General features: G+C 33.6%; 3 protein-coding genes across 7 annotated transcripts in view; 2 read left to right on the plus strand and 1 right to left on the minus strand.

Moving 5' to 3' along the window:
* LOC129802643 (uncharacterized) overlaps positions 1–8,875 on the minus strand; it is a 78,570-nt gene extending 69,695 nt beyond the window's left edge. The window contains exons 1-2 of one of the 2 annotated variants that reach the window (XM_055848618.1): positions 8,353–8,875; positions 334–558 (exon numbers count right to left, since the gene is read on the minus strand). The gene's annotated coding sequence lies outside the window, so the exon portion shown is untranslated. Of the gene's footprint in view, positions 1–333; positions 559–8,295 lie in introns of both variants that reach the window. The other variant, XM_055848619.1, reaches the window with a different exon arrangement.
* Positions 8,876–8,911: 36 nt separating this feature from the next.
* LOC129802642 (protein SERAC1) lies at positions 8,912–21,332 on the plus strand. Its single transcript, XM_055848617.1, has 4 exons — positions 8,912–9,073; positions 9,136–9,301; positions 13,594–14,582; positions 20,275–21,332. The coding sequence occupies exons 1-4, from the start codon at positions 9,018–9,020 to the stop codon at positions 21,122–21,124; spliced, it is 2,061 nt and encodes a 686-aa protein (XP_055704592.1). The 5' UTR covers positions 8,912–9,017; the 3' UTR covers positions 21,125–21,332.
* A 397-nt stretch (positions 21,333–21,729) lies between these two features.
* LOC129802649 (uncharacterized) lies at positions 21,730–26,313 on the plus strand. 4 transcript variants are annotated; one of them, XM_055848627.1, is made up of 5 exons: positions 21,730–21,765; positions 23,216–23,292; positions 23,426–23,903; positions 25,727–26,025; positions 26,094–26,313. In XM_055848627.1, the coding sequence occupies exons 3-5, from the start codon at positions 23,435–23,437 to the stop codon at positions 26,148–26,150; spliced, it is 825 nt and encodes a 274-aa protein (XP_055704602.1). In that variant the 5' UTR covers positions 21,730–21,765; positions 23,216–23,292; positions 23,426–23,434; the 3' UTR covers positions 26,151–26,313. The 4 variants fall into 4 exon arrangements, with proteins under 4 accessions (XP_055704602.1, XP_055704601.1, XP_055704604.1 ...); XM_055848626.1 differs by having other exon boundaries at positions 23,225–23,292; XM_055848629.1 differs by having other exon boundaries at positions 21,735–21,896; positions 23,153–23,292.
* The last annotated feature ends 229 nt before the right edge of the window (positions 26,314–26,542 follow it).

The following is a 26,542-nucleotide window of genomic DNA, read 5'->3' on the forward strand; positions in this document are numbered from 1 at the left end:
AAACTATATCTTAATAAAGGAAAACTCCTTGACGTAGGTTTCTCACGCGGTTATTCAGAAAGTACGTTGCCCTGCTTATTAAGATTACCTACTTTACCCAAAACCAATTTCTTAATTGTAAGACCAGTTTTAACTGGAATTTACGGAAAACACAATCATAATTTAATAAAACCAAGGACCACCTTGACCATCAGTTTCCGGTCACCCTACCAGATATTCAAAATACTTCCGAGAGTTATCTAATGTCTATAGACAATTGTGTTTATAACTTAAACTTATACTTTTATATGTCATAACTTTGACTTGAATCTTGGAATACTTACACTTTGTCACGTAATGTCGTTTATGCCGAAGAAAACAAAGATAATAACAACTTTTATATCAATCTTATTAAAAATCGTAAAGCTTTTTTTTAATAAAATAGCAATTAAATTATAATATTACAAGTTAAATTGTTTAAAATTAATTTTTCAAAAAGTGTAATATTTATGCAAAAAACTCACACAATGAGGGAGGGATTAAGAAATTGTTTTTAATAAGTTGCGTTTATCATGAAAACTTAAAAAAACAGTACACTGAGAAAAAAAGAGAGTGCAATTAATTTTTTTTCCTCGTAACTTTAACGCTTTTTAAGTGTAAAAATATATCAACATTTTTTAATGTTAATTTTACACCTTTTTAAGGGTAAAATTAACATGAAGAAGGGTTAATTTAACCCCTAATACACCTAAAAAGGGTAATTTTTACACTGATTTCGGGTCAATAATGCAGGGTAAAATTAACATTTCCGGAATGTTATTTTAACTTTTTCGGATTTCTCTCAGTGTATGTTTTTCAAGTTTTTTTGGCGTAATAAAAAAATATTTAACTTAAAATCTAAAAATTGAGAAATAATGCTGCTTTTTAGTCTTTATGGACTATGTAACTTCTTCAAAAGACAGAACTCGAATATATCACAATAAAACCACAACACAATCATAGACAAAATCAATAGTGGTCCATAATTGGAGCACTGGCCTAAGATATTTTAATTTAAGAATCAGACACTTTGAAGTATTATTCATATAATAGGTACATATTTCGAATTTGAAACTCGAAAAGTTCAGCAGTTATTTAAGTGTAATGATAAAAAGTTCATAGAGCCAAATACAAGGCATTGTCGTTTAAGAATCTGTAAAATATCAAAGTCGCACAGAAAAAAAACTATAGCATTATATTCCACCAGTATTAGAGACTAATATTTAATTATTAGTGAAAATGATATTGTAATTAACATCGAAAATTATATTGTAAATATCACTTTATTATTATTATTGTAAATAATATTTTAAGTCTCCGTCAAAATCCCGCAAGGCAAAATCGTAAACTCCAAAATTCCGAAAGCGAAAATCCTGTATAGCTAAAATCCCGAATGGATTAAAATTACGAAAAATCAAAATCCCGTATGGGTCAAAATGCAGAAAAAAAAAATTCCGAGAGCAAGAATCCCGAATAGCCAAATCCTTAATGGATTAAAATCTCGAAAAGCCAAAATCCCGAAAGCCAAAATCCAGAATCGCGAAAAGCCAAAATTCCGAAACCTAAATTCCCAAAAAGTCAAAAGCTCGAAAAGTCAAAATTCCAAAAGCCAAAATCCCAAACCCAGAAATCCCGATACCTAAAATTTTGAATTCTTAAAAGCCTCATAGATACTTCCACAATCGCATTCGCGCATGATTGCAGCAAAAGGACATTTTCTGTGTTTCACAAAATTATTCTACTCATTATCCTTCATATAATTTCGTCCCTTTCACGATTTTAACCATACGAGATTTTGGCTTTTGGGATTTCGGCGTTCGAGATTTTGGCTTTCAGGATTCTGATACCCATTTAAGATTTCTACCCACTCAAAATTGTGTCTCTTTAGGATTTTGGCTTTCCGAAATTTTGACTTCCTGGATTTTGTCCGCAACCATATTTAACTTTCAAATACATTATTTATTTTTCAAATGTTTATACAGTTCATAATGTCGAATCTAGGGTCTCGTCGCCAAAAATCCGAACAATCTGACCAATTACTACACTACAAGACCCCCGAATATTGTAAAGAATCCAAGCAAAAATCCTTTACTACCCCTTCGCTAAACAACGCAAACTTTTGAAAGCAAATGTACACAAGCAAAAAAATATTGCACATTTTATTCCGTTTTGAATATTTTAAAAATGTAAATTATATTACTTATTATTTATATTTTAAAGTCACCAACTTTTAAACTGACCCTCATTGAAAGCGTCTTCAAAGAAAAAATCCATCATCGTCGTCATAGTTAATTTTCCGCATTGATTCCATCGCATTTTGCGCGTGTTCAACCCCTCCTCATCAGTACCACACAGAAATCTCAACCAGCTAAATTAAATTTACAGTGGAAAAAGAATTGGCACAAATTGCTCCTTGTTAGCATTTCTCATGAATTTCGTTGACAAGTGAAAGATGTTTGGGTAAAATGATAAAGTAGAGGGACATAGAAGAAGGAAAAACTCCAATTTGTGACAAACTCACGTTTTTTTTTTATTCCACCAATTCGCCACGGTAATTAAGTTCATGAACAAAAAGGCATCACGCAATTTAATGACAATTTAATTTTTCTCATATGTTAAATATTGACAAGTGATTTTATCAAATTCTACAATCACTGATGTTGTACAAATTACTCTAATTGACATAATTGCATTTGTAAACAGACAGTTGATTCTGTCTTGCTTTATATTTAAAACGAAAATATATATATATAATATTGTGACTGAGATAATTATTGCAAGATTATATGCCTGTAAAAGACATAAGTTAAGTTTAGTAGATAATTTTTTTAATTTCAGCACGACAATTTATCACATTATCCAGAAGGAAAGATCATGTTATCTTGATCTTAGGTTTTTTTTTAAGATTCTATGACGCAAGAAAAACCTCTTGTGACTTCTTTTTCTTTACTACAATCATTTTTTTCTAAATTATAATACGCAAATTCGCATGAATAAATGCAAATTTGACCACTTTTTTTGTTGGTTTGTATAACTTCCAAAGGAAACATTAAGAACTTGGCGGATCTTTTTTGTGGTGGAAGAAAAAGGAATGCTTTCAGAGTAAAAATTTTAATTTTTTCATGAGGTTAATTCAGAACAAGATATACAATAATCTTGATTTTGGAATTTCTGGATATATCCGCCCAAATACATACCTCACTTCTATTTTATTTTTTGTATTTTACTTTATTTTTTTTTTTTTTTTTCAAAATAAATTTGGTCAAATATAAGACGACGATAAAAAGACCGGAATAAAAAGAGACACAAAAGAATCACGCGTGTTCACGTATCACCTGTCACGAAAGCGTCAACTAATTGGACAATTTTTCTCTGGTATTTGCCATTGAGAGCCGATTGACAAAAAATACTGTAAATATAGCTTATTAAATGTTTTATTGAGCTATTCTGGCAGCTAATTGTGTGAACATGGCGGAAAATTGTAGCCATTTCTACAAAGTATATTCCAATAAATCATATTCAATTTATCAAAAGCAGACATTTCATTTATAATGTTTGATATTTTTTCCCTATTATAAAAATGACTTTAGTGGCAATATTTAATTTTATATGAATACATTTATTAATTGAGAGAGAAGCCATGGAAAAATTTTTGTGACATTTTTTTTTAACAATTGGATCAACTTCATCTCGTTAAGATCTGTCTCGGTGATTTTAGTAGAGATTGATGAACATAAATTAGGTCATCAGAACAATTCTGATTTTTCCACAATTCGATTTTTAACACATTCTGTTTATTTAATCCACTTTTCCCCATCACAGTATTAATTGATATTTAATATTTAAATGATAACACAAGTGATTTCATCCTTTAATAATTAACTATATAGGCTCCCTTGGTGACTATATAAACCCTCTAAATGGTATATGTGAATTAAATTCACACAACTTTTCGCGATTTTCTATGAAAAACCAAGAGACCGTGAGTACAGGAACACATGACAGATATTGATATTAAATAGAGGGGAACCCTAATAGGGGCTAATTTTAAATTGCAGGAATTAAAATGCCCTATCTACTTTTTGATAGCTTTGTCATGATCATGAACATATTAACCAAGATTGTTGCAAATTACAATGTTGCAAGTTCTTTTATGCACAAAAGGATAATTACATGTTGAAAAGGCTTATTATTTAGAAAGGTACCTCATAAGTTATTAATCCTTTGTCATCAATTTTGTAGAACAAAGGGGTTGTTTGAAACACTTGAAAACACTTCTCTGAACTGAGATTGTAAAAAGAATTTCAACTACAATATTTTTCCGTAATAGATATTCAGTAGGATTCATACTAATTTACTATAGGAATCTTGTCAGAGAACAAGTATGGAAAAGCTAAACTAGATTCATTTAAGACTCAATTTAGCGAAAACTTGCAAAGAAGTATTTTTACCGCACATCATTAAATTCTGAGATATTTAAATCTTCATTACCTATAATTGTGTTCAAAACCCGATTAATTTTCTATACAATAAAATACTCTATTTTGAAAATATCCGTTTTTCCTTAGCTATTTCAGGTTTGCAAATATTTTCAGTTGTTTGCAAATAGACATTTCGAACTCCTTAAGCTATTTTTGATTTTAATATTTTAAAGCTATTCTTGAGAATCTCGTCTATTTTCCAGTTATGTGAAAAGGTTACGTAAATCACAAAAACTAAAAGAATGTCAAATTTCCACTATTTTTCTAAATTTTCAACAATGCGTCCCAGCTTTGTGGAATGCTCGAACTCACGAGATATAGAACTCACCGTGAATTAGTTCTACGCATGATCTTTTATTATTATTATTATTAATAATACTTGCTGATCTTCTAGAGATCAAATTGAATCATAAAATTACAAAAGTATTTGAAAATCAAAAAAAATCGGTTACTTAAACGATTCATTACACTATGCAACAATTGACAACATTTTTTTGGCACACGGATCTCACATGGTACGTTTGGTAGAGTCGAGTCCCCCGATCAAGAATCTGCTCTTGGTTTTTCTCCTACACGACACAATTTTCTTTAATTAATTATTTTTTGTTTTTGCTGTTTTGTCTCATATTATCAATTATTCCTCCGGTTCTAGAGTACAGAAACAGGTATTTCTTAAACCCTACGAGAAACATTAGTCATTTTCGAATACTTTACCGATTCATTACGGATTTTATGAGATTTCCAAAGTGTCTAAAATCTCTAAACATTGACTCTTAAAAAATGGCTTGAAAAGCATATTTTCTCTCGAGATAGAAAAAACAATAATCTTCAGAAAATGTGTAGACAGAGTAGTAAATTTCCAATTGGAATATCCTAAATCCGATTAAGTTTTCTGGGATTTCATAGACAAATAAAATATGATATCTATTTTGACAAATTTTGATTCAGTCTTCCTTATCCAAACAAAATATTTTTATAGCAAAAAATAAGACTTTTCGCAGAGAGTATAACTTTTTTATCAAAATCCAATAGTGAAATTAGTACTGATGTAATACTTGTTTACACAATTGAAGTAACACCCAGTTAGACTCTATTTAAATTAATGTAATTCCAATAATGAAAATACACTTAAGAACTTTAAGAAAATAAAACTATTTGTTAAAAAAACAAACACATTGACACATCAGTTGACCAGGAATAAATCTTCTAAAATTATTCAATATGCGTATGATGTGTAATACCATGGTAAAGAATGGGTTAAGTAAATAACATTTTTGAGTTTATTTTACTTAAAAATATATTGTTATGACTCCGGCACACCTTTTAGATCAGGAAAATTTCATGAAATCCAAATTCAAATTCCTTTTTTTCTCACACGCTTTGCATATGTCTATCTCATTCCTTCTCACTCTTCTTCTTTATTTAAAATTTAGCTCAATCGAATTTGGAGTGAGAAAGAACGAGAAACGAGAAAGGGGTGTAAATTTCGATTTCATGAAATTTTCCTGATCTAAGGTATGCAGCAGCCTTAAAGAATCTCAGCTAAAAAAGGTTACTAATGGTGTCTACACGCTAAAAGCAATTTTCGTCAAAAATTACCTTTTTCAAAAATTCTGACGTTTCAGGGGAAATTTTCTTTAAAAAGGCATTTTTAAAGAAAATTCTACTAGTGTGTAGAGGCCATAAAAGGATCTTGCACTGCAAATCCTTTTTAAGACAATTACTATTAAATCTTTAAGGACGAGTGGAACACCGGTCTTTCTAAATGGTGTCCCAGAAATCACGCCAGATTTAAATTGAGCGGCGTTTCTGTAATAAAGGTCCCCAACGAATAATAAAAATACTACGTGAGTTTATAGATTAGGGTTATTAAAAATCTATCAATGAATGAGAGACCAACGCTTTTTTGTTCTTAAAAAAATATTTCAAAAATAATTAAATAATTTGGTTCGAGAATTGGTCAGAAAATAGACTTAACTTCGTTAACTACCGTCTAATTCAAAAATTCACAGAACTGAATTAATTGTGGGTGCTAAATACACTTGCCATCCAAGAAGGAGCCCTTAAAATGATTAATAATATCGTATCAGTATATTATCCGAAAATAAAGCTGATAAAGCGTTACTGTTACTGACGCTAGATATTGCGACATGATGACCGAGTTTATGAAGCCTAAATTAAAGGATTTGTTCATCAATAATTAATTATTTATGAATTCATTACTATTGAGGACATGTGGATTTAGCAGGATAGTGTGACATGTCATATAGCCTACGAAATAATGCAATTCCTGCATAACACATTTCTTGATTGTGATTTCCTCTATTCGTGATTAAAATTGTTCCATTGGATCATGTAATTTTAGATCATTACATTTTTTTATTCGGTTATTCGAAGTCACAAGCCTAAGTCAACAGACCTACATCCACCTCTGTGCATTAAAAGAGGACTTTTAACCCTGAATTATCAAAAATTAGCCACATTTGTCCAAAAAGGTCATGAAAAACTTAGACAAAAGGATTCATACGCCAGCAAACCCATGGAGGTTAATTACTGAATGCGTTATTTAATACATAAACCCTACCTTGTGTACTTTATTTTTCAATTTAGAAAAAAAAATGTAATTGAGAAAAAATGTGTTTTTTATTTAATTTAAATTTTGCTTAATTTATGGTACACCCTATATAGCAAAAACAATTTTCTTGACTATAGAAAGTTATTTTGTCCACTAAATTATCCGAAAAATTAATTTTTAGGTGTGATTCCTTCATAATCACACCTATTATTTTTGGGACGACGGTGTCCCACTCGTTCTTAAAGAGTTAAGAGAAAGTGTCCATATCCATACTTCGTACGATCCCAAGCTTCATAACGACTACATTGTTCCTGATTCACATTTATTCAGAAACATAGGAAAACTTCAGTCATTACAAAGCTTGGGATCGTACGAAGCATGGGCACTTTCCCCTAACGTGGCCTAATAAATTCTCAGACATTAGTTTGAAGTATTTTAAATGATAAAATTATAATTTTTAAATTATATATTCACATTTGCAAGTTAGAAATTTTATTAAAAACTTGATAGTGTTTAAACTTAAACAATATAGGTAAACATTTAAATAAAAAATAACATAAAATATGACTGTGAAATATTAAACTACGGAATTTCTTACACATAACATTTGCATAAATAAACAAGACAATTTTGCCCCGACCATTTATCAAATATTTTATCAAATTGCGCGCTTAACATGAAATTTTTAATATTTTTTAGCTATATTAGCATTTTATTTTAATTCCCAGACATGTTTCCGCCTAAATTTTTTTATTTATATTTTTACACAATTCTTACTTTAGGCGTTTTTTTACTGTTTTCTGTAAATTTTCGTAATTTTTGCATGAAGGAATAATTTTAACAATGAATTATGAGCCTCCCACGTAGCTGGGGAGTAGAAAATTGGCAAAAAAGCGTCATCAATGAGAGCATCTCTCTCCCACGGCATGATCGTATGAGTGATCAAGCAAGAGCGACAGAGATGATGTGAAATTTGCTGAGATTTGAGGACGCCATCTTAGGGAAAACTCACCACATGCAAATTAATTGTAAAATTTCACAATTAATAAACTTTTCTCTATTTCTAAAGAAATTTTTAGATAAATTGTAAAGGACACCTATTCTAGGACTAGTAAATCAACTGTTTCCATGATTCCCAGAAAGACTTTTCCAGAGAATAATGAATGGGAAGCGTGTATGAACGTCATCGTCATTATCATTATAGTTTATTGAGAAATAAACATGTTTATCTCAACGTAAATTGATAAAAAATGTGTGTAAATAAACTGAGAGACTCACCGTGCTGATGTTTTTATTCAGTTCCGTATCAATTGCTGGGTGTAGAAACATAAACAAGTGATTAAAAGTTTATGAATGAAACCCCACACAACTCAGTATGCAGCAAAATCACTTAAAACACAAATTTATCTCTCTTAGACACTTTTGGTGGATGACTATTGATCAAACTGCAATCATTTCTGTACACTTTTTCTTTTTCCAAAGCAAAAAATGCACCAAATTCGAGAGAAATTGAAGAGAAAGGCGTTTAAATGGAATTCCAAATTCCACGAAAAACACTTGCCAGTTGTCAAATGATCTGGGTATTCTTCAAACACCAAAAACACCACTTTCCACTGAGTTTTTCACCAAAACACCTCTCACAATCACACTGAGAACACACTCCAGAGATTTTATGAGTATTTTTGATTGAGTAATTGCAATAAAAGTTGCTTTTTTAAGCGATTTTTTGCAAACACGACGCCAAAAAATCTTACAATTCCTATGTTGTCTTTGCAAACCGATCGCAGTGCACTCTTGCGGAAACTTTTTACAAATTCACCACTTTTTATAATTTCACCATATAACGTCATTCTAACCTCACTTTTAGTTGTTTTGATTAACCATCGAACGATGCTGGGAAATTGTGAGTTTTATTGTGAAAAATCGCTTGATAGTGCTACAAAATGACCCAGAATAAATTCAGGAAGAAAGTAGCGATTGGCGGTGGAATCATTACTGCGTAATTATTTCAAGGCTAACTATTTTGTGTAAGTGGATTAATGTTTGTTTTTTTATCTGCAGAATGGGACTTATGGCATATGAAATCTTCCGGATAAGGAGAAAATTCGATGCTCTGGTGGACACCAGTATTATGGACTACGACCGGAAAAGGCCAGACTACATCTACATCAACTATTCAATATACAGAGAGTCCCTCAAAAGGATGCAGGAGGAGCAACTCAGCAAGGTAAGCTCACTGAATATTTCTGACAAAAGTATTTCTGTGATTGAAATCAAAGGCTTATCAGATTCATTAGTCACAGGATCTTCGAATAGGAAAAATGTTTAGGCAAATTTCTCTGAAGTATACCTGAAAGAATTTCACTGTTATCTGCCCTGAAAGACCATTTTTCAGTCGCTTTAAAAGTAATTGACCCATAACTCAAACTAGGTTCTTCATAGGTCATTCGCATCAGGCCATCAGACTTTTTTTTAATCCAACTCTAGATAAGAAAAAATGCGATAGGAATAGATTAGTTTATGAGTTCTAGTTTACTGGAACATGGTACAATTCACGCTTTCCGGACTCATTTTATTGGCGGAAGTTGCTATTTTTAAACCAAAAGACAGTCCTTGAAAACAAACGCACTATTTGTAAGGGTTCCTCGCCTAAATACAGCTATTTTGTTCTCAAAATGCCATCCATCTGTTTACGTTGACGAAAGTCGTGACGTGGGGACAATCCCACTTGATAGTGGCATGATTTAATCGCAATAACGTGCTAAAGAAACATGCCCACAAGGGGTGATGCATCGAAGGATCCAGTGACCTTTACCTGAGAAATGTTTCACGAAACCATAAGTAAACATAGAAAATTTAGTTGTAACCCAAAAAAACAATTAAATATTAACAGAACCGGAAAAGTTTTCATAAGAAACTCAAGAAAATTAGTAAATTAGGGAAGACTGAGGCAGAGTCAGCCAGCGTAGGGTTAGTCAGTGGAATAAGTTAGAAGAAACATTGAACAAATCACTATTTAATCAGATTGGGCACTCAGTGGGTCATGCGGAAGGGTACTCGCTCTATAATGCAAGTGTCCCGGGTTTGAATCCCTTTCAAGTCTGTAGGAATTTTCCTGACGTCAAATCTGTTCGAATTTCATCCAGTGAGCTTCACTGCACTTGATTCTACGGGGCATGGACTGATAATCCCATCCCTGTATAAGAAAAAATAATAATGAATGTACCGAAAATTCCGCTTGCGAGAAGGCCTAGTTTTTTCATGGAACGTTGGGTCACAATTTTCGCTATTCTAACTATTTAAACAAAGTAAGCACCTTCTTTCATATCCATTAATCAATCTGATTCAATCATTTTTTTTAATTAATTATACACAGAAAAATTTACATTTGATGGCTTTCGGTTTCCCCTAACCACGAAATCTGTGGAACTGTGTCTAGCAAATGTCCAGAAGTCTCAATAACTTTCAAAAAAGACAAAAAACTCCAAAGGATTTTGAGAAACCTGAAAAGCTCAGGATAATTTATGACAAATCAAAGAAAAGCCTTATGTTCTCTACACACTAGAGAAATTTATGTCCATATTGAAGCGTAGGGAATTGGCTTCAATATGGACATACATTTCTCTAGTGTGTAGAGGCCACTAGCGTACCATCCTTCAAAAATGGAGAAATTACTAATGGCCTCTATTCACTAAAGAAATTTATGTCCATATTGAAGAAAATTGCCTACATTTGTGCAGGAAAAAATTCTCAAAAATGGACATAAATTTCTCTAGTGTGTAGATGCCTTAAAGCCGGATTACCTTTCTGGCCCTGAGGATCAAATTCGAAATAATGGCGGCTGCTATTTGAGGAGAATATTTTGTATAGAATTGTTCCTCAATGAAATATTTTTCAAACGCAAAGGACAATGCTTGAAAAACCACACAAACAAACTAATTTTAATCCAACCTTAGAGAATTTGAAAAAAGCCCCTACGGACTTGGTTTTTGAGGATATTTAGTTCTTTGATTCATTTCTTTCAGTACTGATTTCAGTGGATTTAGAAAAATGCACAAAAACGTTCTTATTGATCTGAATAGCCCTTCTTGGCGGAAAATGCATTTAAGCCTGAAAATATAAAAGTTTACTTGCGTTTAAGCAAATTGCATAATTTATTTAACCAAAAAAGGCTTTTGCCTTTAACAAAAAATCGACATAAGTCCAAAGAATTCCTGACTTTTATTGATCTTATGTAATTTGAATTACCTGATAAATTCTTTTCTTAGTTTCACAAAGTGTGAATGTTAATTCTGTTTAGTTTTTCTTTAAGCAAAAGGGATCAAAACTTCAATATTTTTTTGAAACTTACGAAACTTCCCTTGACAGTTTTCTACAAGTTTTATATTTGAACGAAGCTTTTTATGATCTGAAACTATTTCTAAAGACAAGAAAATTTTTCCTCAAAAATTCCCTCGTAACATTCCCAAAGTACTTTTCTTGGGCGAAAATTCTGATTAGCAAAACTGTTCTTATGTGTTAAAAAAAACATCTGATTTAAACCCAATTTTGATTAAATTGATGGATTTAGTAAATTAAAAGCTCACTAAAGACACCAAGAAGAATTTTGATCAAAAATCGAATAGAAACTTCTCTTTAGAAGTCTCAAAAGTTTTTTTTTGTAATGTTCCTTTCAAAAATTTGGTTAAAAAAATCAATGTTAAACTGATTTTGATTATTTTGAAGCAGACGCGGAAAGTTTGGAAAAATTCCTTAAAACTCTTATAAAACAATTTTTCCTAGTTTTTTTTTCAAATGCTGATAAGCTTCACCACAGTCCCTTCCAAAAAATTAATTGATCAATTTGAAGTTTTTAATATGAGATTTTGTGCAACATTTCTTCAAGAAAATTCACCAGAAATCCATTTTAACCCATATTTAGTTACTTTGGGCTTTTTGGAAAGCTCTATAAGATAAAAAAAGAAATAAAAGTCAGAAAAACCGCTTTGTTGAGTGAAAATACACTTCATATAAATCTTACTTATTCTTGAACTTGAATATCATGTAAAGAAGATAGGGCAACGGCCCATTCTTCCCTCCTCGCTGCGCTCTTACTCCTAAAATAATAAAATACCTTAAACCTTTAATACTAGTCTAAAAGAAGCAAAAAAAGAATTCATGTGAAGTTCTCCGTTCACTTGTCTCTGAACGTTACAAAAAAAATAAGTTCTATCGAGCTCTAATGGAGACTCCTCCAATATTATTTAAAGGTACTAGAAATTTGCGAATTACAGACTCTTTTTCGGGAATATAAGGTCTGTTATAAAAATTTAGCTTTTATGAAGTGCATTTCTTTGTGTCGTCTGTATGCCCTCGTAGACAAACTTTCCAAGAGAGTTAAAGATCCACAATGCAAGCTGTTTCTCCTGTTTCCTCGTCCTAAAGGGACACCTAAGTTTCCAGAAGTTTCCCAGTATTTTTCGTAAATAGAATTTAAACAAAAATAGGGTTTTGTTTAGTGTTTGTCTAGTCCACGTCTTGTTACACCACTCTAGTAGGATTTTTCTGTGCTCCTACGTCTTTTTAACCCACTTGTTAGATGAACCATAGGCGTTATTCATGATTTTTCTATCCAATGTGATACCCTTTTAACTATAGTTTTTCTGACTATGAGCGGAGTACTGGGTACTCTGGTTGTAGTGTCGTCTCTTCCATACTTCCCTGTCCCTTATTTTCCTCTAGATTGAATATTGCTAATTGCTACAAACTCAGGATCACTATTCTAAAACTCAAAATTTAAAAACTTGTAAAATTCTAATATTTCATCCTCACAATTCGATTTTTCTGGTATTTTCCTAATGAGACCTACCATCGTTGTTAGTTGACGACGCGACAGTCGATAGTAAGCATTAAATGATTTGAAATGAATTGAATTGAAGTTTTGTTAATATCATAAACCCTTGAAAAAAAAATTTCGGAAAATTCAAGTAATTCAGGAGGTTTTCTTAAAACTTGAGAGACCGCCAGAAATATTTTACAATACACCAAATAATGTTTGGCTGATACTGGTCAAAATACCGAAGAGACAAAATTCCGATTGGGTTGAAGTCCCAAAGGGGCCAAAATCCCGAAAAGACAAAATCCCGAAAGCCGAAATCCCGAACAAATATAAGAAATTTTGTATGGACCAAAATTCCGAAAAGCCCAAATCTCAAATGCCAAAATACCGAAAATCAAAATCCTAAGCGTCACAATCCCGAAACTCAAAATAGCGAATGGCAAAAATTCCTGAAAGGTACGAATTTATACAAAGGATGTACCTAGAATAATTTCTCAAAATGCAGAAAATTTCCCTTGCTGGATTTTGGCTTTCGGGATTTTGACTGCAACCTAAGTTTTGCGAATATCCATGAACACAAAACATTTTGTAAGAAATCCGAAAAGAATTTGCGGCCTACAAAAAATAGAAAGCCGTGTCACTGAAATTTGCAAATGAGTTCCCCCTTGCGTGCCCCTGAAGATATTTCTATAACTTCCCAGACCTTTGTCAACATCATCAGCCATCCAATTGAGAAATGGTGGAAGGCAATGAAGCATTCTGTTGCGTGGAGACTCCTCGAAACAGCCCAAAACTCTGATCGTCATGACAGGATCAAGGCTGTTCGTCAATTAGCTCTAGTAGATCACCTCAAATCCTGGGACTATCAGCATCTAGCTCAGATTTGCGATGCCCGGACAGCTATCTCTCTGGCCAGATCCAATTGTGACCTGAGGTGGTTTCTGCCACCTCGACACTTGGGCATAGTCAAGAATCCCAAAGTCCTCCTAAAGGACATCCATAGGCTGCTGGAAGATGTGCAAAGCAACAAATGTGCTGCCACTCTGTTGCAAAAAACCTTTGGAAAATACACTTTCCAGGACGTTGAACCCAATCAGGAGACCATTCAGTTCTCCAAAGGATTCGCCAAAATGAGCAGTGAGCTGGAACTACTGAAGCAGTGCATTGATGTCCTGTCACATCTCTCAGAATACCGAGACGTGGCTGAGAGGATCATCACAGAAGGTGGCCTGATGCACTTGATGGAGATCTACAAGATCTTCCGGAATGACTTGGATATGAAATTGAAGATTTGCCGTGTCATTACAAATCTCAGTGTATGCTACAGTCACTTCCAGGATTTCTTTGTTACCGGCTGGATTACAGTTCTGGCTCAGTGGACGCGCAATGAGGACATGAGGATCTGTGTTACAGCAGGCAAGGCTCTGAGGAATCTCGATGTCGATGACACCATACCGTGCCTGTACAAGTCCAAAGTCTATCCACTCTACCCAATGTGGAGGCGGAAGAGGCGTCCGGAAGTGGATATTGTGTTTGTGCATGGCATCCTAGGAGGTGTTTTCGTGACGTGGAGGCAGAAGGAAGGCGTCGCCAGTGAAGGAATGCGTGACGGTGGCGTAATTCGGATGACCAAAACCCATAGAAAAAGTTTCTCAGATGAAATTTTGGAAACTCTCGAAGGAATTGATGGGTGAGTAATTTGTGAAAAAGAAAAGCATGTCACTTGCATCAATTAATGTCGTATGAGCATTTTGAAAAAGTTTTGAGATGCCAAGAAATTTTACACTTAATTAGCTTCTTTTTCAATATTTGAACCCTGAATCCCTTTAAAAATCTACTTCTAAGTAGATCACAAATTGTACAAGGAATCTATTAACTTATAAAAAAAATATTTTATTTAAAATAAAAAATATAAATTTTAATTTGTTGATTAAAGATGAACATCCCAAAAAATACCATTTAAAAAAAATGGTTAAGATTAAAACACAGAAAAATGGTTAAAAGTTAAAATACTGTGATGCCAGAAACTTCTCATTCTGTGATTTGTTATGATATTTCCTACAATTTCTAACCTAAAAAAAATATATCTTTAAAGACTTCATATTTGATCTACCTAAATTAAATTTTTTTTTCATTAAATATTTAAACTTTCCTATAATTTTAAAAATAAGATCCATTTGCAGTCTATTTTTTTAAAGTAGCTTCTCTAAAAAATCTCAGTATCCTTTGATTGAAAGAATCAGCTTTAACCCCAAAAAAATTGTAGTGATTGCAATAAAATGCCAGTATATTTGTTAAATACCTGAATACACTCCATCCCGGGATTATGCACATTTTCGCGACCGAAAAAAAATGCTGAAATGGTTTTATGCATCAAGAAAATTTGCATACCCGCAGGCGATTTTTTTTTAATTAATCTGCCGGAGAACGAATTTCGCGCGGAGTAAAAGTAGTCAGAGCAAAAAGATATTCAACTATTAAAAGAAATTCATCAACAAACAGAACTCCAGCGAGAGTTCTTTATGAATTGTTAGAATATTTAAAATTTTTACCTAAATAAATAAAATTAAAGTTTTATACTGAAAAATAAATATAGTGTCTTCAAATTTCACGCGTCACAAAATAGTATATATTCAGGCACAATTTAAAAATTATTTCATAAATTGACTCCCAAAAGTAGGCAAATTTGCATAATTGTAACATAATCCCAAAGTGCATAATGCCGGGACTGAGTGTAATACTTTTTAATTCAATTTACTTTAAAACAATTGTTAAACTCTTACATATGACATTTTATAAGAAATTCTTAAAACTAGCCTAATATTAGGTGAGATTCTTAACAATCTCACCTACTATAATCCTAACAAAATTTCATGTCCTCCGATCGCGCTCAAACTTGGCCAAAATGTGTTTCGCCACTTCCTGATCACGAATATATATGTGGCTATTTTACGTTCCCGGCCGGCCGGCCGGCCGTCCGGCCGCTCTTTGGAGCTTAATAGCTCCTACACTAAAAAAGATATCGACTTGCGGTTTTCGGCAAAGGTTATATATCGCATGAAAATTGCAACTTGGTGCATTGACCCCCCACCCCCCACCCCTCCTTCCGCCATTTTGAAGACCCCCCTTTTTTTGTTTTCTCAATAGCTCCGCCCCTATGGCATCGATCGGGCTCAAATTTTAGTATGTTATAGCTGGGCCTTAGAGCTTTCCATCAATACCAAACTTAAGATCCCCCGACCCCCCTGACCCGAGCTATAAGGGTCCAAAAAAAAATTCTTAAAATGGCCATAACTCCGGTTCTAATTGTCAGAATTTAAAAAATGAGGGCTTTTTGGAAAGCTCTCGTAAAATGCCACTTCTCCTTCTAACATCGCAAGTTCATAAAACCACCGCTAGGGGCGCTATTATTAAAAAGAAAATTTTTAAATCTTAAAAGTTAAATAACTCAAAAATTCCTTATGCAATCGGGCTGAAATTTTAGTATGTTGTAGCCGTTGATTATACCTATCAAACAAAAAAAACCTTAAGTCGATCCATAACCCCTGACCCGAACTATAAGGGGTCAAATTTCGAACATTGACCGGCCTCTATCTCCGGTTCTAATTAACATAGCGACATAAATTTTACCTTTTTGGTTTCGTCTCGATGAGCACTTTCAGATGGAAGTTCAAAAAGTCACCACAGGTGGCGCTGCGATAGCGTCAAAATTCATCGAAATTCAAAATCATTTTTCTCAAAAACGGCATTGTGCAAGTTAATCAAATTTTAGTATGTTGTAGTCCAGTCTAGGACGTTTCCAAAATGGTGCGTATGTGCGCTGTGGTTTCAATAGAACCGGAAATATGAGGGGTCAAAGTTCACGAAATTCAAAAAATCATATCTCCGGTTCTATGTGACCGATTTTGATGAATGAGGGCTTAAACGAAAGATCTCACCAAATTCTACAGCTTTCTAGAATATTTGAACTTCGTGGGACCAACACCAGGGGCGCCACAGTCGAAAAACCAATTTCAATATCACATAACCTCAATTATCTCGACTGTCGCTGAACCGATTTTGATGATTACTTTGACATAATTGTAGAGGACATTTGTCTCTACATTTCGTCCATACATCATTTTCCGCTCAGACTACGCTATCACTCCGATTTTGCCGTTTAAGTGTGAAAAAATTGATTTTTCCCATAATAACGCTTTGAAATCACTCAGATGCCAATTTGACTGCCTCTACTCCACCAAGACACTTAAAATAGGGTTTTAAATGGAAAGTCCCACAAAATACAACAATTCTTTGATATAGTTGAAGTTCAACAAATGACTACTTGGGGCACTCTGGATGAAAAAACGAGTTAAGAAACAAAAAACCTCGATTATCTTGGCTTCTGAGTAATCGATGAGATCATGTTCTATGGGAAAATTATAGAGAACATTCTGGTCTACATTTCACCCATATAACACTTTTCTGTCAGTTCATCCAAATCCTTGATATTTTGGTTTAAATGCAAAATTTGTACAATTTCACGAATTTGATTCAAGATAACTGAATGGCGTCTCCCAACTTCAGCTCTAAATCGAATTTGCATGCACTCCCAGTTAACTCACGTTAAGAATCTCACCTACATAAGCCGGTTAGGATTATCTGTCCCTTTTCTACTAAAAAAATATTTAAATATTGATAAAATATTGAATTTAAAATAATTTGTTTTTAGTCATTAATTTTTTATTGGAAAATTTGGTCTAATTCTTTGTGTTAAAGACATTACTTTGAATTGAAAAGTTGTATTTAATACATAACCTTCAAAAACCTAAATAAGTAAAAAGCTTATGAGTTTCTTACGTATCGTTTTGAGACAGGCAAAAGTGCAGTTAATTTCAATATTAAAACTGAAATATTGTTAGTGAAATAAATTTCGAAAGATTTATGAGAGTGTTCTAATCTTAAATTATTGACAAATTTTAACTACAGGTATATTTTCAGTGGTTAGAATTTTATTTATTTTAGCCTTAAGGAGGTTTCTGAGTCATTCCTTTTGTAAAAATTGAACTGACGTACAATTTACAAGGAGATTTTTAGTTATTTTGTGAAACCTAGTAGCTAAAGATGTAAATTACTAAAATATTAAAGTCTTTATTGAGGTTATGTTAAACCTAACCTTAAAAATCAACAAGAAATATTTTGTTGCAAATTTTCTTTGGCGTTTTCAGTCCAGTTATATTATTTTCAGTAAATTAACTTGTCTGAAAGGCGTTTCTGAAATTTTTTTGTCAATGATTTAATACTTGTTAAACTTTTTGGATTTCTCAATAAAATCGAACCTGCAAAAAAAAATCAGAGAACAGATAAAATCGCATTCAAAACTTGAAACCTTTAAATTTTTGCTAGAATCTAAATTTTTGGAGGTTAACCCTGAACATAACCTCAAATTTTCAAATAATGTCTTAGCTGCGTAGGAGATTACACAGGGAGGTCCGAGATTATTCACTTCGGAATTATGCACTCACAGAAATATGCAAATTTGCTTATCATCGAAATAATTTGTAAAATTATTCTTGTAATAGCTGAGATTCATTACAACCTCAGCTTTTGTGGTCCAAGGTGAAATGTGACCTCTTCAGATCGCGCCCAAACTTTTTATAAACACGCTTTGAGACTCATAGATCACGAATTATGTGCTAAATCGATTTTCATGGACGTCCTGTTCCGACCCGTCCGTCCGTCCGTCGTCACTTTTTAAGAGAGAACGGAGAGAGATATCGACAAGTGCTTTTCGACAAAGGTTAAAAGTCGTTGGGCGGCTAGAAGTTGATGATGTCAGATCCACAAATTTTGTTTTCTGGATAACTCGAGCCCTCTTGGCGTCAATCGCTTCTCAGGTAAAATTTAAGTCCCCCCGACTCCCCTGACCAAAGCTATAGGTCAATATTTTCCTAAAATAGCCATATCTCCGATTCTTATTGTCAGAATTTGGAAAAAAAATGATATTTTGAAAAGCTCTCATGGAATGGTACAACGGGTACAACACAACCCTTATGACACCCCAATTTCATTCAATTTAATCTAATGGCTCTGGAACACCTTTTAAATCAGGAAAATTTCATTAAGTCGAAATTCGAATTTCTTTCCCTCCCGAGGGCTTTGCATATGTCTCTCATTTCTCTCGCACTCTTCTTCTTCTTCTTTTTAACATCACAAGAAATTCAATTTATCTCAATCGAATTTGGAGTGCGAAAGACTGAGATAGACATTATGCAAAATGTTTCAGAAAGAGAGGGATAAGAATTTTAATTGATGAAATTTTCTTGATTTAGAAGGTGTGCCGGAGCTATAAGGTCCGATTTATCTAAAGACAATTTTCGAAATTTCGATGTCGAATATTTCAAAAATTAGGCGATGCTTTCTCTTTAAATTTTAGTGTGTTTGCTTGTAGCTTATGTCAAGACCTTTCCAACAGTAGGTCGCACTCTTCCCTCAAAGTTCCCTGACCTGTGCTATAATTAAAAATATGTTGACCGGACAACATTTTCGGTGTTTATAGCATTGGCACACCTTTTAGATCAAGAAAATTTCATGAAGTCGAATTTCGTATCCATTTCTTTCTCACGTATTTTGCATATGTCTATCTCATTCTCTCGCACTCTTCTTCTTCTCTTAAACATCACAACAAATTCAATTTAGCTCAATCGAATTTGGAGTGCAGAAGAATGAGATAGACATATGCAAAACACGTGAGAAAGAAAGGTTTTCGAATTTCGATTTCATGAAATTTTCCTGATCTAGAAGGTGTGCCGTGGCCATTATGAAGCGATTTCGATGGAAATTTAAATATGTTGTATCTGAGATCGACACCTTTCTAGAAGTGAGTCTAGACTCCACAACCCGACCCTTTCTATACCGAAATTGACCGAACTCTATCCGTAATGTTTATTGACCGATTTTGATGAATTTTCTTTTTCTGTTCTTAGTCTTCTGTACTCAAACTATTTAAAATAGAAAATAACCAGTGATAAGCCCAGATAAGCTTATGATAGCTGAGATTCTTTACAGGTGACCTCATAATGCATGCAACTCGAAATTCTTGAAAATTCGATTGTGAATTGAGTCTTGAGAGGGGTAACGAATCGCGTCGACCCAATTTTATCCATTTCGACGGTCGAGAACATCTTGCTCGACGCGATTTTTTTTCCCAAAATTCAACTCAAAATCGAATTTTCAAGTATTTCGAGTTGCACGCTTTTCGAGGGCACCTGTAAAGAATCTCAGCTACCATAAGCTTATCTGGGCTTATCACTGGTTTTATTTTTTCTCGTAAAAATTTTCAAATAAAGAGAAGTTACAAACAATTTTTTAGTCCAGAAATTGAATGAGGGATTTCTTTGCAGAAATCGCGGAGATCTCTCGGAAGATTGGGAAATCGTTTATGAGGATTGCCCTGAAAAATCTTCCTCGGACGCTAAGGGTCCATTTAGCATTTCCGGGGATGAATGGAATGCTCCTGATCCCAATGAGTATTCAAATTGCTGGGCTATGGATTGGCTGCAAGAATCTTTCCCGGATATCCGGGTGATTGGTCTGAATTATGATTCTACGCTGTCTGAATGGTATTCGAAATGCCATGGATGTGGGTGTCACATCCACAGGGGTACTATCCAGACGCGTGCCAGGGAGTTCCTGGAACAACTTGTTGAGGCCAAAGTTGGCGAAGGGGGTAGACCTGTAGTTTGGGTGGGTCATTCAATGGGTGGCCTCATAGTCAAGAGTATCATTACACAAGCACTGAAGCACAGTGATGAGAGAGTGAGGAGCATTGGGAGCAATACGAGGGGCATAATGTTCCTGGGAACTCCCCATCGAGGCACCCCAGTGGCTAAACTCAAGCAGCACACGCAGATGATCCTGTCGCCGACGGTTGAAGTCCGGGAAATGGAGGAGAATGCCAAGAGTCTGCTGGAACTTCATTCGGATTTCGTGGATAGGATTAAGGATTTCAAAACTGGAGTTGAGATTGTGAGCATTGCTGAGGGTCTTCCGACGATTCTCACAAGTTTCAAGCTTTCGTATCATGTTGTAACTGAGGATTCGGCAAAAATTGAACTTGGGGACTTCTATCGACTCTATGACGATCATTTGGGAATCTGTAAGCCCTCCTCTCGACATTCTTTCCTTTACCAACGTCTCCTGGGCATCATCAAACGTATCCATGCGGATCTGCACCAAGCTAAAATTAGCTGATTGTGAATTGTGGCTTTATTTCGAAAGACTGTGAAATTAGATTGGACCATGACGATAACTCGATTCCACGACAAACCCAACAATCCCATAAATTATTCAGTTGCTTAAAAAATTTTTAGGAATTAGGTTCTAAAAATCCTGCCAGGAGGCTTCGTTGGAAAATTGTTAGTGACTTAAAAATATATATATTTTTATTTATATTGCAAAACATTGTTTTTATTCTTGAAAAGAAGAATGTGTCATGCATTATTATCGCAGCTTATCATCCAAAAAACCTCTTTACCTCAAGATAAAGGCATCGACAGAGAGAGAGGACATAAAGGCAAGTAAGTTTCGATAAATCTCAGTCACTTTTCAGGTCTTTCGTTAGAAGTATCTATTTTCCGGACTCTCCATGGAAGCAATTCCATGGAGAGATCCATTAGATTTAAAGAAAAAGAGTTGCACATAAATCCTAGTCATTAGCAATAATAAAAATTAAAAATTTAAAAAAAAAGTAAAAAAGTGTGAGGCTTTAGTGAAAATTATGTCCTTCCTTTATGCGAAGGGTTATACGGTGGATGATTTTAACTCTAAAAGAATTTCAAAGTTTTCACAAAGTGACAAAAACGACAAAAAGTTAATCTTCGAAGTGCTAAAAAGTAAGTTATTTACACCCCAACTGAGCATGAATCTTGTGTAACCTCGGTGCAGGCCTTTACAGATAAAAAGCTATTATACTTTTAGACCACGCCCATTCCAGAAATTATGGTTAACCGAAACAAAAATTTTCGTGTAATTAATCTTGGAAACAATCTGAACTCTGTATGAATCTGACATAATTATCCCGGACAATTCAATTCAGAGAGGCTCAAAAAGTCACGCCCACTAAAAATTAAGCCACATCCTAGGCCACATCCTTTCGAAATTAGCAATTGAACTAGTTATCATGGGCCTGTTATTCTTTTCTATGCCATGTGATTTCTTTTTACTGAAAATAATGATTACAGGATAAATGGAATAAAAGATTTTAAGACACGGCTAAAATTTTTTATTATTATATTTAGGATTTTGAGATATTCGGAAACTGGTATAAAACTCCAGTCTGAAACCCGTATAAGCCTTGAAAATTAAAAATCTATATATTCTAATTATAGTTGATCATTTATTTTAGAGATTACAAAGATCTCATATTACCTAATTCTCTGCAATAAAAATTGTAGAATGAAAATATATAGAATAAGTGTATCAAATTTCGGCCAGCTTACAATTTCGCCCACTTTCTTTGTTTCTCAAATTTCCATGAATTTTTAGTTTCTTTTCTAGAGATTATACAATGCAAAAAAAACAGAAAATGCCGCTTCGATGAACAAGATGATGTGAAAAAGACTGGAAGAATTCCGAAAGGGCCAGGAATTATGAGAATCAAAGTGGTCGAAATATTACGCAATGCTATGTCATATATTTTTATTCATTTTAAAATGTATTAAGATTGTTTTTGAGAAAACTAAGACGATAAACTATCTACAAGGCTCCAAACAGCACTCTTTAAAAAAATGTAACAATAAACTCTATTTATATTAAAAATATTATATTTCAAACTTGAAACTTTGGCGCTTGCATCCAACTATGCAGAAATTTGGTACACTTAAAACACTTACCTTGCAGTTGATTTTAAAGAATGATAAATATAAACTAAAAGCACCTGAAAATTGTTATGAATTAGAACAGACTCTATTAAGACTGAAAATATCTTATAATGAGATGCTTTTCTACTTAAAAATTACCACAAGAACCAATTTTTTATAATTATATTAGTAGCTAGAGAAAAGTGATTTCTTTTTAGGCACCCAGAGTGCCAAAAAGACGAAAAAGTAAAATGTGTTCAAAAATTTAACCAAAAGACTGTGTGACAAGCCTTCGACTTTTCAAGGGGCGTGGACTAAAAGTATTCACTCACCTGCAAAATATTGATTTCTCTTTTTGTTATTAGTTTGAAGATCTCTTTTTGTCAATTAACACTAAAACCAATATAGCTTTCTTATTTAGTTTTCTATTGTACATACTTGGTACATCACAATACTTCAATTTATCTTTTTCCCTTTTACTCAGGACCCTCAGGACCCATTAAAAGGGATACTCATATAATTCATTTTAAAGAGATATTTCGGTGAAATTATTAATAAAAGGTAATTATTTCAAATTAGTAATTATTTTAAACCGTAATAAATAAAAGTAATGATGATTTAAGTAAAATTACTCAAAAAGAATGAAAACAAAATATCGAACGAAAATTTAAACGATTTCCTACATTTTCTGTAGAACTACAAAATGAGGATCCGTACTCTTTTGTTGTTATTCCTCATCCGAGTATTCTGTGCCAAAGGCCAGGCAGGGACTACCCAGGAAATCTCCTCTGAGGACAAATTAATTCTAAGAAAAATGTGCGACTCTACACTACAAATTGAATGTTTAACGGGCAACACAGGATATCCACAAAAGTCGGAAATTTTCTACAAAAGGAACTTAAAGGACTGTCATGAGCGCCTTAGAGACAATACCTTCCTCTGGATTGATTACCAATATTTCAAGCAACTCGAGCATTTACCCTCGCATACACACATTTATGTGCGCAAAATTGCAGATTATACGTTGAATTTGGAAAACCAGAGAGAGTTAACGGAGCTGACTAAGAAGAAACTTGTCCTGTTGGAATTGGAACCAAAAGCCCTGAATCCCGTAAAAATTACACAAGGACGAGTTTGGCAAAGGCAAAGACTGCCACATAGGAGAATCTATCGTAAGTCTGAGTGGTCTGAGTCATTGTGCTTTGCGCTATAGATATATAAACGGAAATGATTAGGGGAAAGTACTCCCCCTTGAAACATTCATGCCTTCGAATAATGTGACTTTGCTCTACTTTTCTTAAGAGATTTACACATGATTATCACATATTTATCAATAATTGATGATAAGCTAACCAATATTTAATGGAAATGTGTAAAGCTGGCTATAAATTAGACATAATTTATTGAAATATTTCTTTTCAATGTCAAATATTGACAAAGATTGCCTCCACATTACAAAGATTTATTGACATAAATGTTTCAATATTGAAGAAAATTGTACAGTGTGTAGGCAAATATTGAAATATTTGTTTCAATATAGAACATTTTATTCAATATTTTATTTTATTATTTTGAATGGCTACAAACTAGGCCAAAAGGCCAAATTATGTCAATAAAAAATTTCAAAGTCACATTGAAATAAAATTTCAAAGAAATTCTAAATATCAAATTGATTTGATATTTCCTTCAATATTTCTTAATGGTCAGGAATCTTCGTCCTTCAGAACATCACAGAACTGCTGAATTTTCCTTGTTCATGAATGAAAACACATCCAAGATCAAAATCCAAGTCAAGACACATCTCTCCTGCTTCCTCCAGAAAATCCCAGATTCTTGGAATTTGGTTATATATTTTGTTCAATCTCCTCAAGAACCCAACTTGGTCGGCACTAATCACCTGCTTCCTCCAGAAAATCTCAGAACTTCTGGGATTTTCTTGAATATCATGCCCAAAACACTTCAGATACATTCTGTGGTCAGAGGATTCCTGGAGCTTCCTCCAGGAAATCCCAGACCTTCTGGGATTTTCTTGTTCATTATGCCCAAAGCACTTCAGATACTTTCTGTTGTCAGAGGATTCCTGGAGCTTCCTCCAGGAAATCCCAAATATTCTGGGATTTTCTTGTTCATTATGTCCAAAGCACTTCATATAAGTATAATTTTATGATACGAATTGGAATCCTACAGAGGGAACGAAGGCTTGTGGTTGTGGCCATCCAGTCCTTTTGCTCGCGATGGTAAACTCTCCTACGATATGATACGAAGCATGATCCTGAAAGTCTGTGAGAATTCAAGTTATTAATTCTATTTGGCTTTTGTTTTCAATCTGAAGTGTTTTTGACATAATATACAAGAATATCCCAGAATATCTAGGATTTCTTGGACGAAGCTCCAGGAATCCTCTGACCACAGAATGTATCTGAAGTGCTTTGGGCATAATGAACAAGAAAATCCCAGAAGATCTAGGATTTCCTGTGACCACAGTTTGTATTTGAAGTGCTTTGGGCATAATGAGCAAGAAAATCCCAGAAGATCTGGGATTTCCTGGAGGAAGCTGGAGAAATCTTCTAACCAATTTGGTTATTTTTGGGTGTTCTTGACAAAATACGGAAGAAAATTCCAGAAGATCTGTGAATCCCTGACTAGACTGGTGTTTTTAATATTGAAGTTTGAATATTGAAGTCAATTTGTTCAGTGTGTAGGCAATTATTGAAATATTGGTTTCAATATTCGCTTCAATATTGAAGTTTCTTTTCAATGTCACTTTGAAATGCTATTATTTCAACAATTTGTCTAATGTAGTGTAGACAGCTTAAGTCTCTTAGGAAAACTAAAAGAAAATTCACATTATTCGAAGGCATGAACGTTCGAAGGGAGAGTACTTTCCCCTACTTTAAAATTTTAATCAGTATGACGATAAGAGTAAAATTCTTAGAAATTAAATGCAAAATTTATAATCTCTTAAAATTTTATCTCAAAACTGAAAATTTTCCAGCATACTACAAAAACGACATCGACGGCAAAATCACGATTAACGATCACAGAACAACTTGTCTGGATTTTGGAGGATACATCAGAGTCCAGGAGAGAGGCAAAACTGACATGAAAGAACTTAAGTCGTCGCTATGTTACAAAACACTTAAAGAGTTGACTGTTTCAAACGACATCATCAACAAAGCCAAAAAATCCAACGTGCTGTCTGGTAGGAGGGAAATTGTTATCTCAGAAGCTGTGGTTGTTATTATGGTGCAGAAGAGCGACGGCGTTGCTTTCCCAATCACACTCAAAGCGCTCGTAAGTTAATTATATTATTTTTATTTCTTATTTGATATTTTTATCCTTGCTCACATAAATTCTTTCAGGTGAAGGAGGAAAAACTCGCGGTAGAATCATTGAAACCAAAACTGAAGAGATATTGAAACATCAAACCCGCGCCCTTTATTCTTTTTGTTGTGATATTTCCTGAACATTCAATTTGAGATTTATTTAAAAATTATTTTCAACATTTATTTTAATTTAATACTTACACTCCTTATACTACGTAATTTTTATTTGTAATAAATACTCTCGGAACTTCACAAACTTACGACTTTTATTCAGAGGATTCTGAGACATGGAAAAGAACTTCAATTTCAATTTTGGAGAAACTGTGAAGGTAAGTGAAGATAATAATACTTTTAGTTTAAAATTAATTAAATAATAAATGAATATAGATTTTTCTGATTTAATATGAAATAGTGATTGCAACAAGCACTAAACAAGTAATCAAAATACAATTTTAAAAATTTAAAGTGTGTAAGAAACAAGAACC

Source organism: Phlebotomus papatasi, chromosome 2, assembly GCF_024763615.1.
Source record: "Phlebotomus papatasi isolate M1 chromosome 2, Ppap_2.1, whole genome shotgun sequence".
Classification (NCBI taxonomy): Eukaryota; Metazoa; Arthropoda; class Insecta; order Diptera; family Psychodidae; genus Phlebotomus; species Phlebotomus papatasi.

Bases quoted from the DNA above. Each gene is read 5' to 3' on its own strand.
- LOC129802642 (XM_055848617.1), top strand. From the start codon at position 9,018: ATGACCCAGAATAAATTCAGGAAGAAAGTAGCGATTGGCGGTGGAATC. The intron at 9,302-13,593 runs GTAAGCTCACTG...ATAACTTCCCAG, and splicing joins AGGAGGAGCAACTCAGCAAG to ACCTTTGTCAACATCATCAG. The intron at 14,583-20,274 runs GTGAGTAATTTG...ATTTCTTTGCAG, and splicing joins ACTCTCGAAGGAATTGATGG to AAATCGCGGAGATCTCTCGG.
- LOC129802649 (XM_055848627.1), top strand. From the start codon at position 23,435: ATGAGGATCCGTACTCTTTTGTTGTTATTCCTCATCCGAGTATTCTGT. The intron at 23,904-25,726 runs GTAAGTCTGAGT...AAAATTTTCCAG, and splicing joins GCCACATAGGAGAATCTATC to CATACTACAAAAACGACATC. The intron at 26,026-26,093 runs GTAAGTTAATTA...AAATTCTTTCAG, and splicing joins CAATCACACTCAAAGCGCTC to GTGAAGGAGGAAAAACTCGC.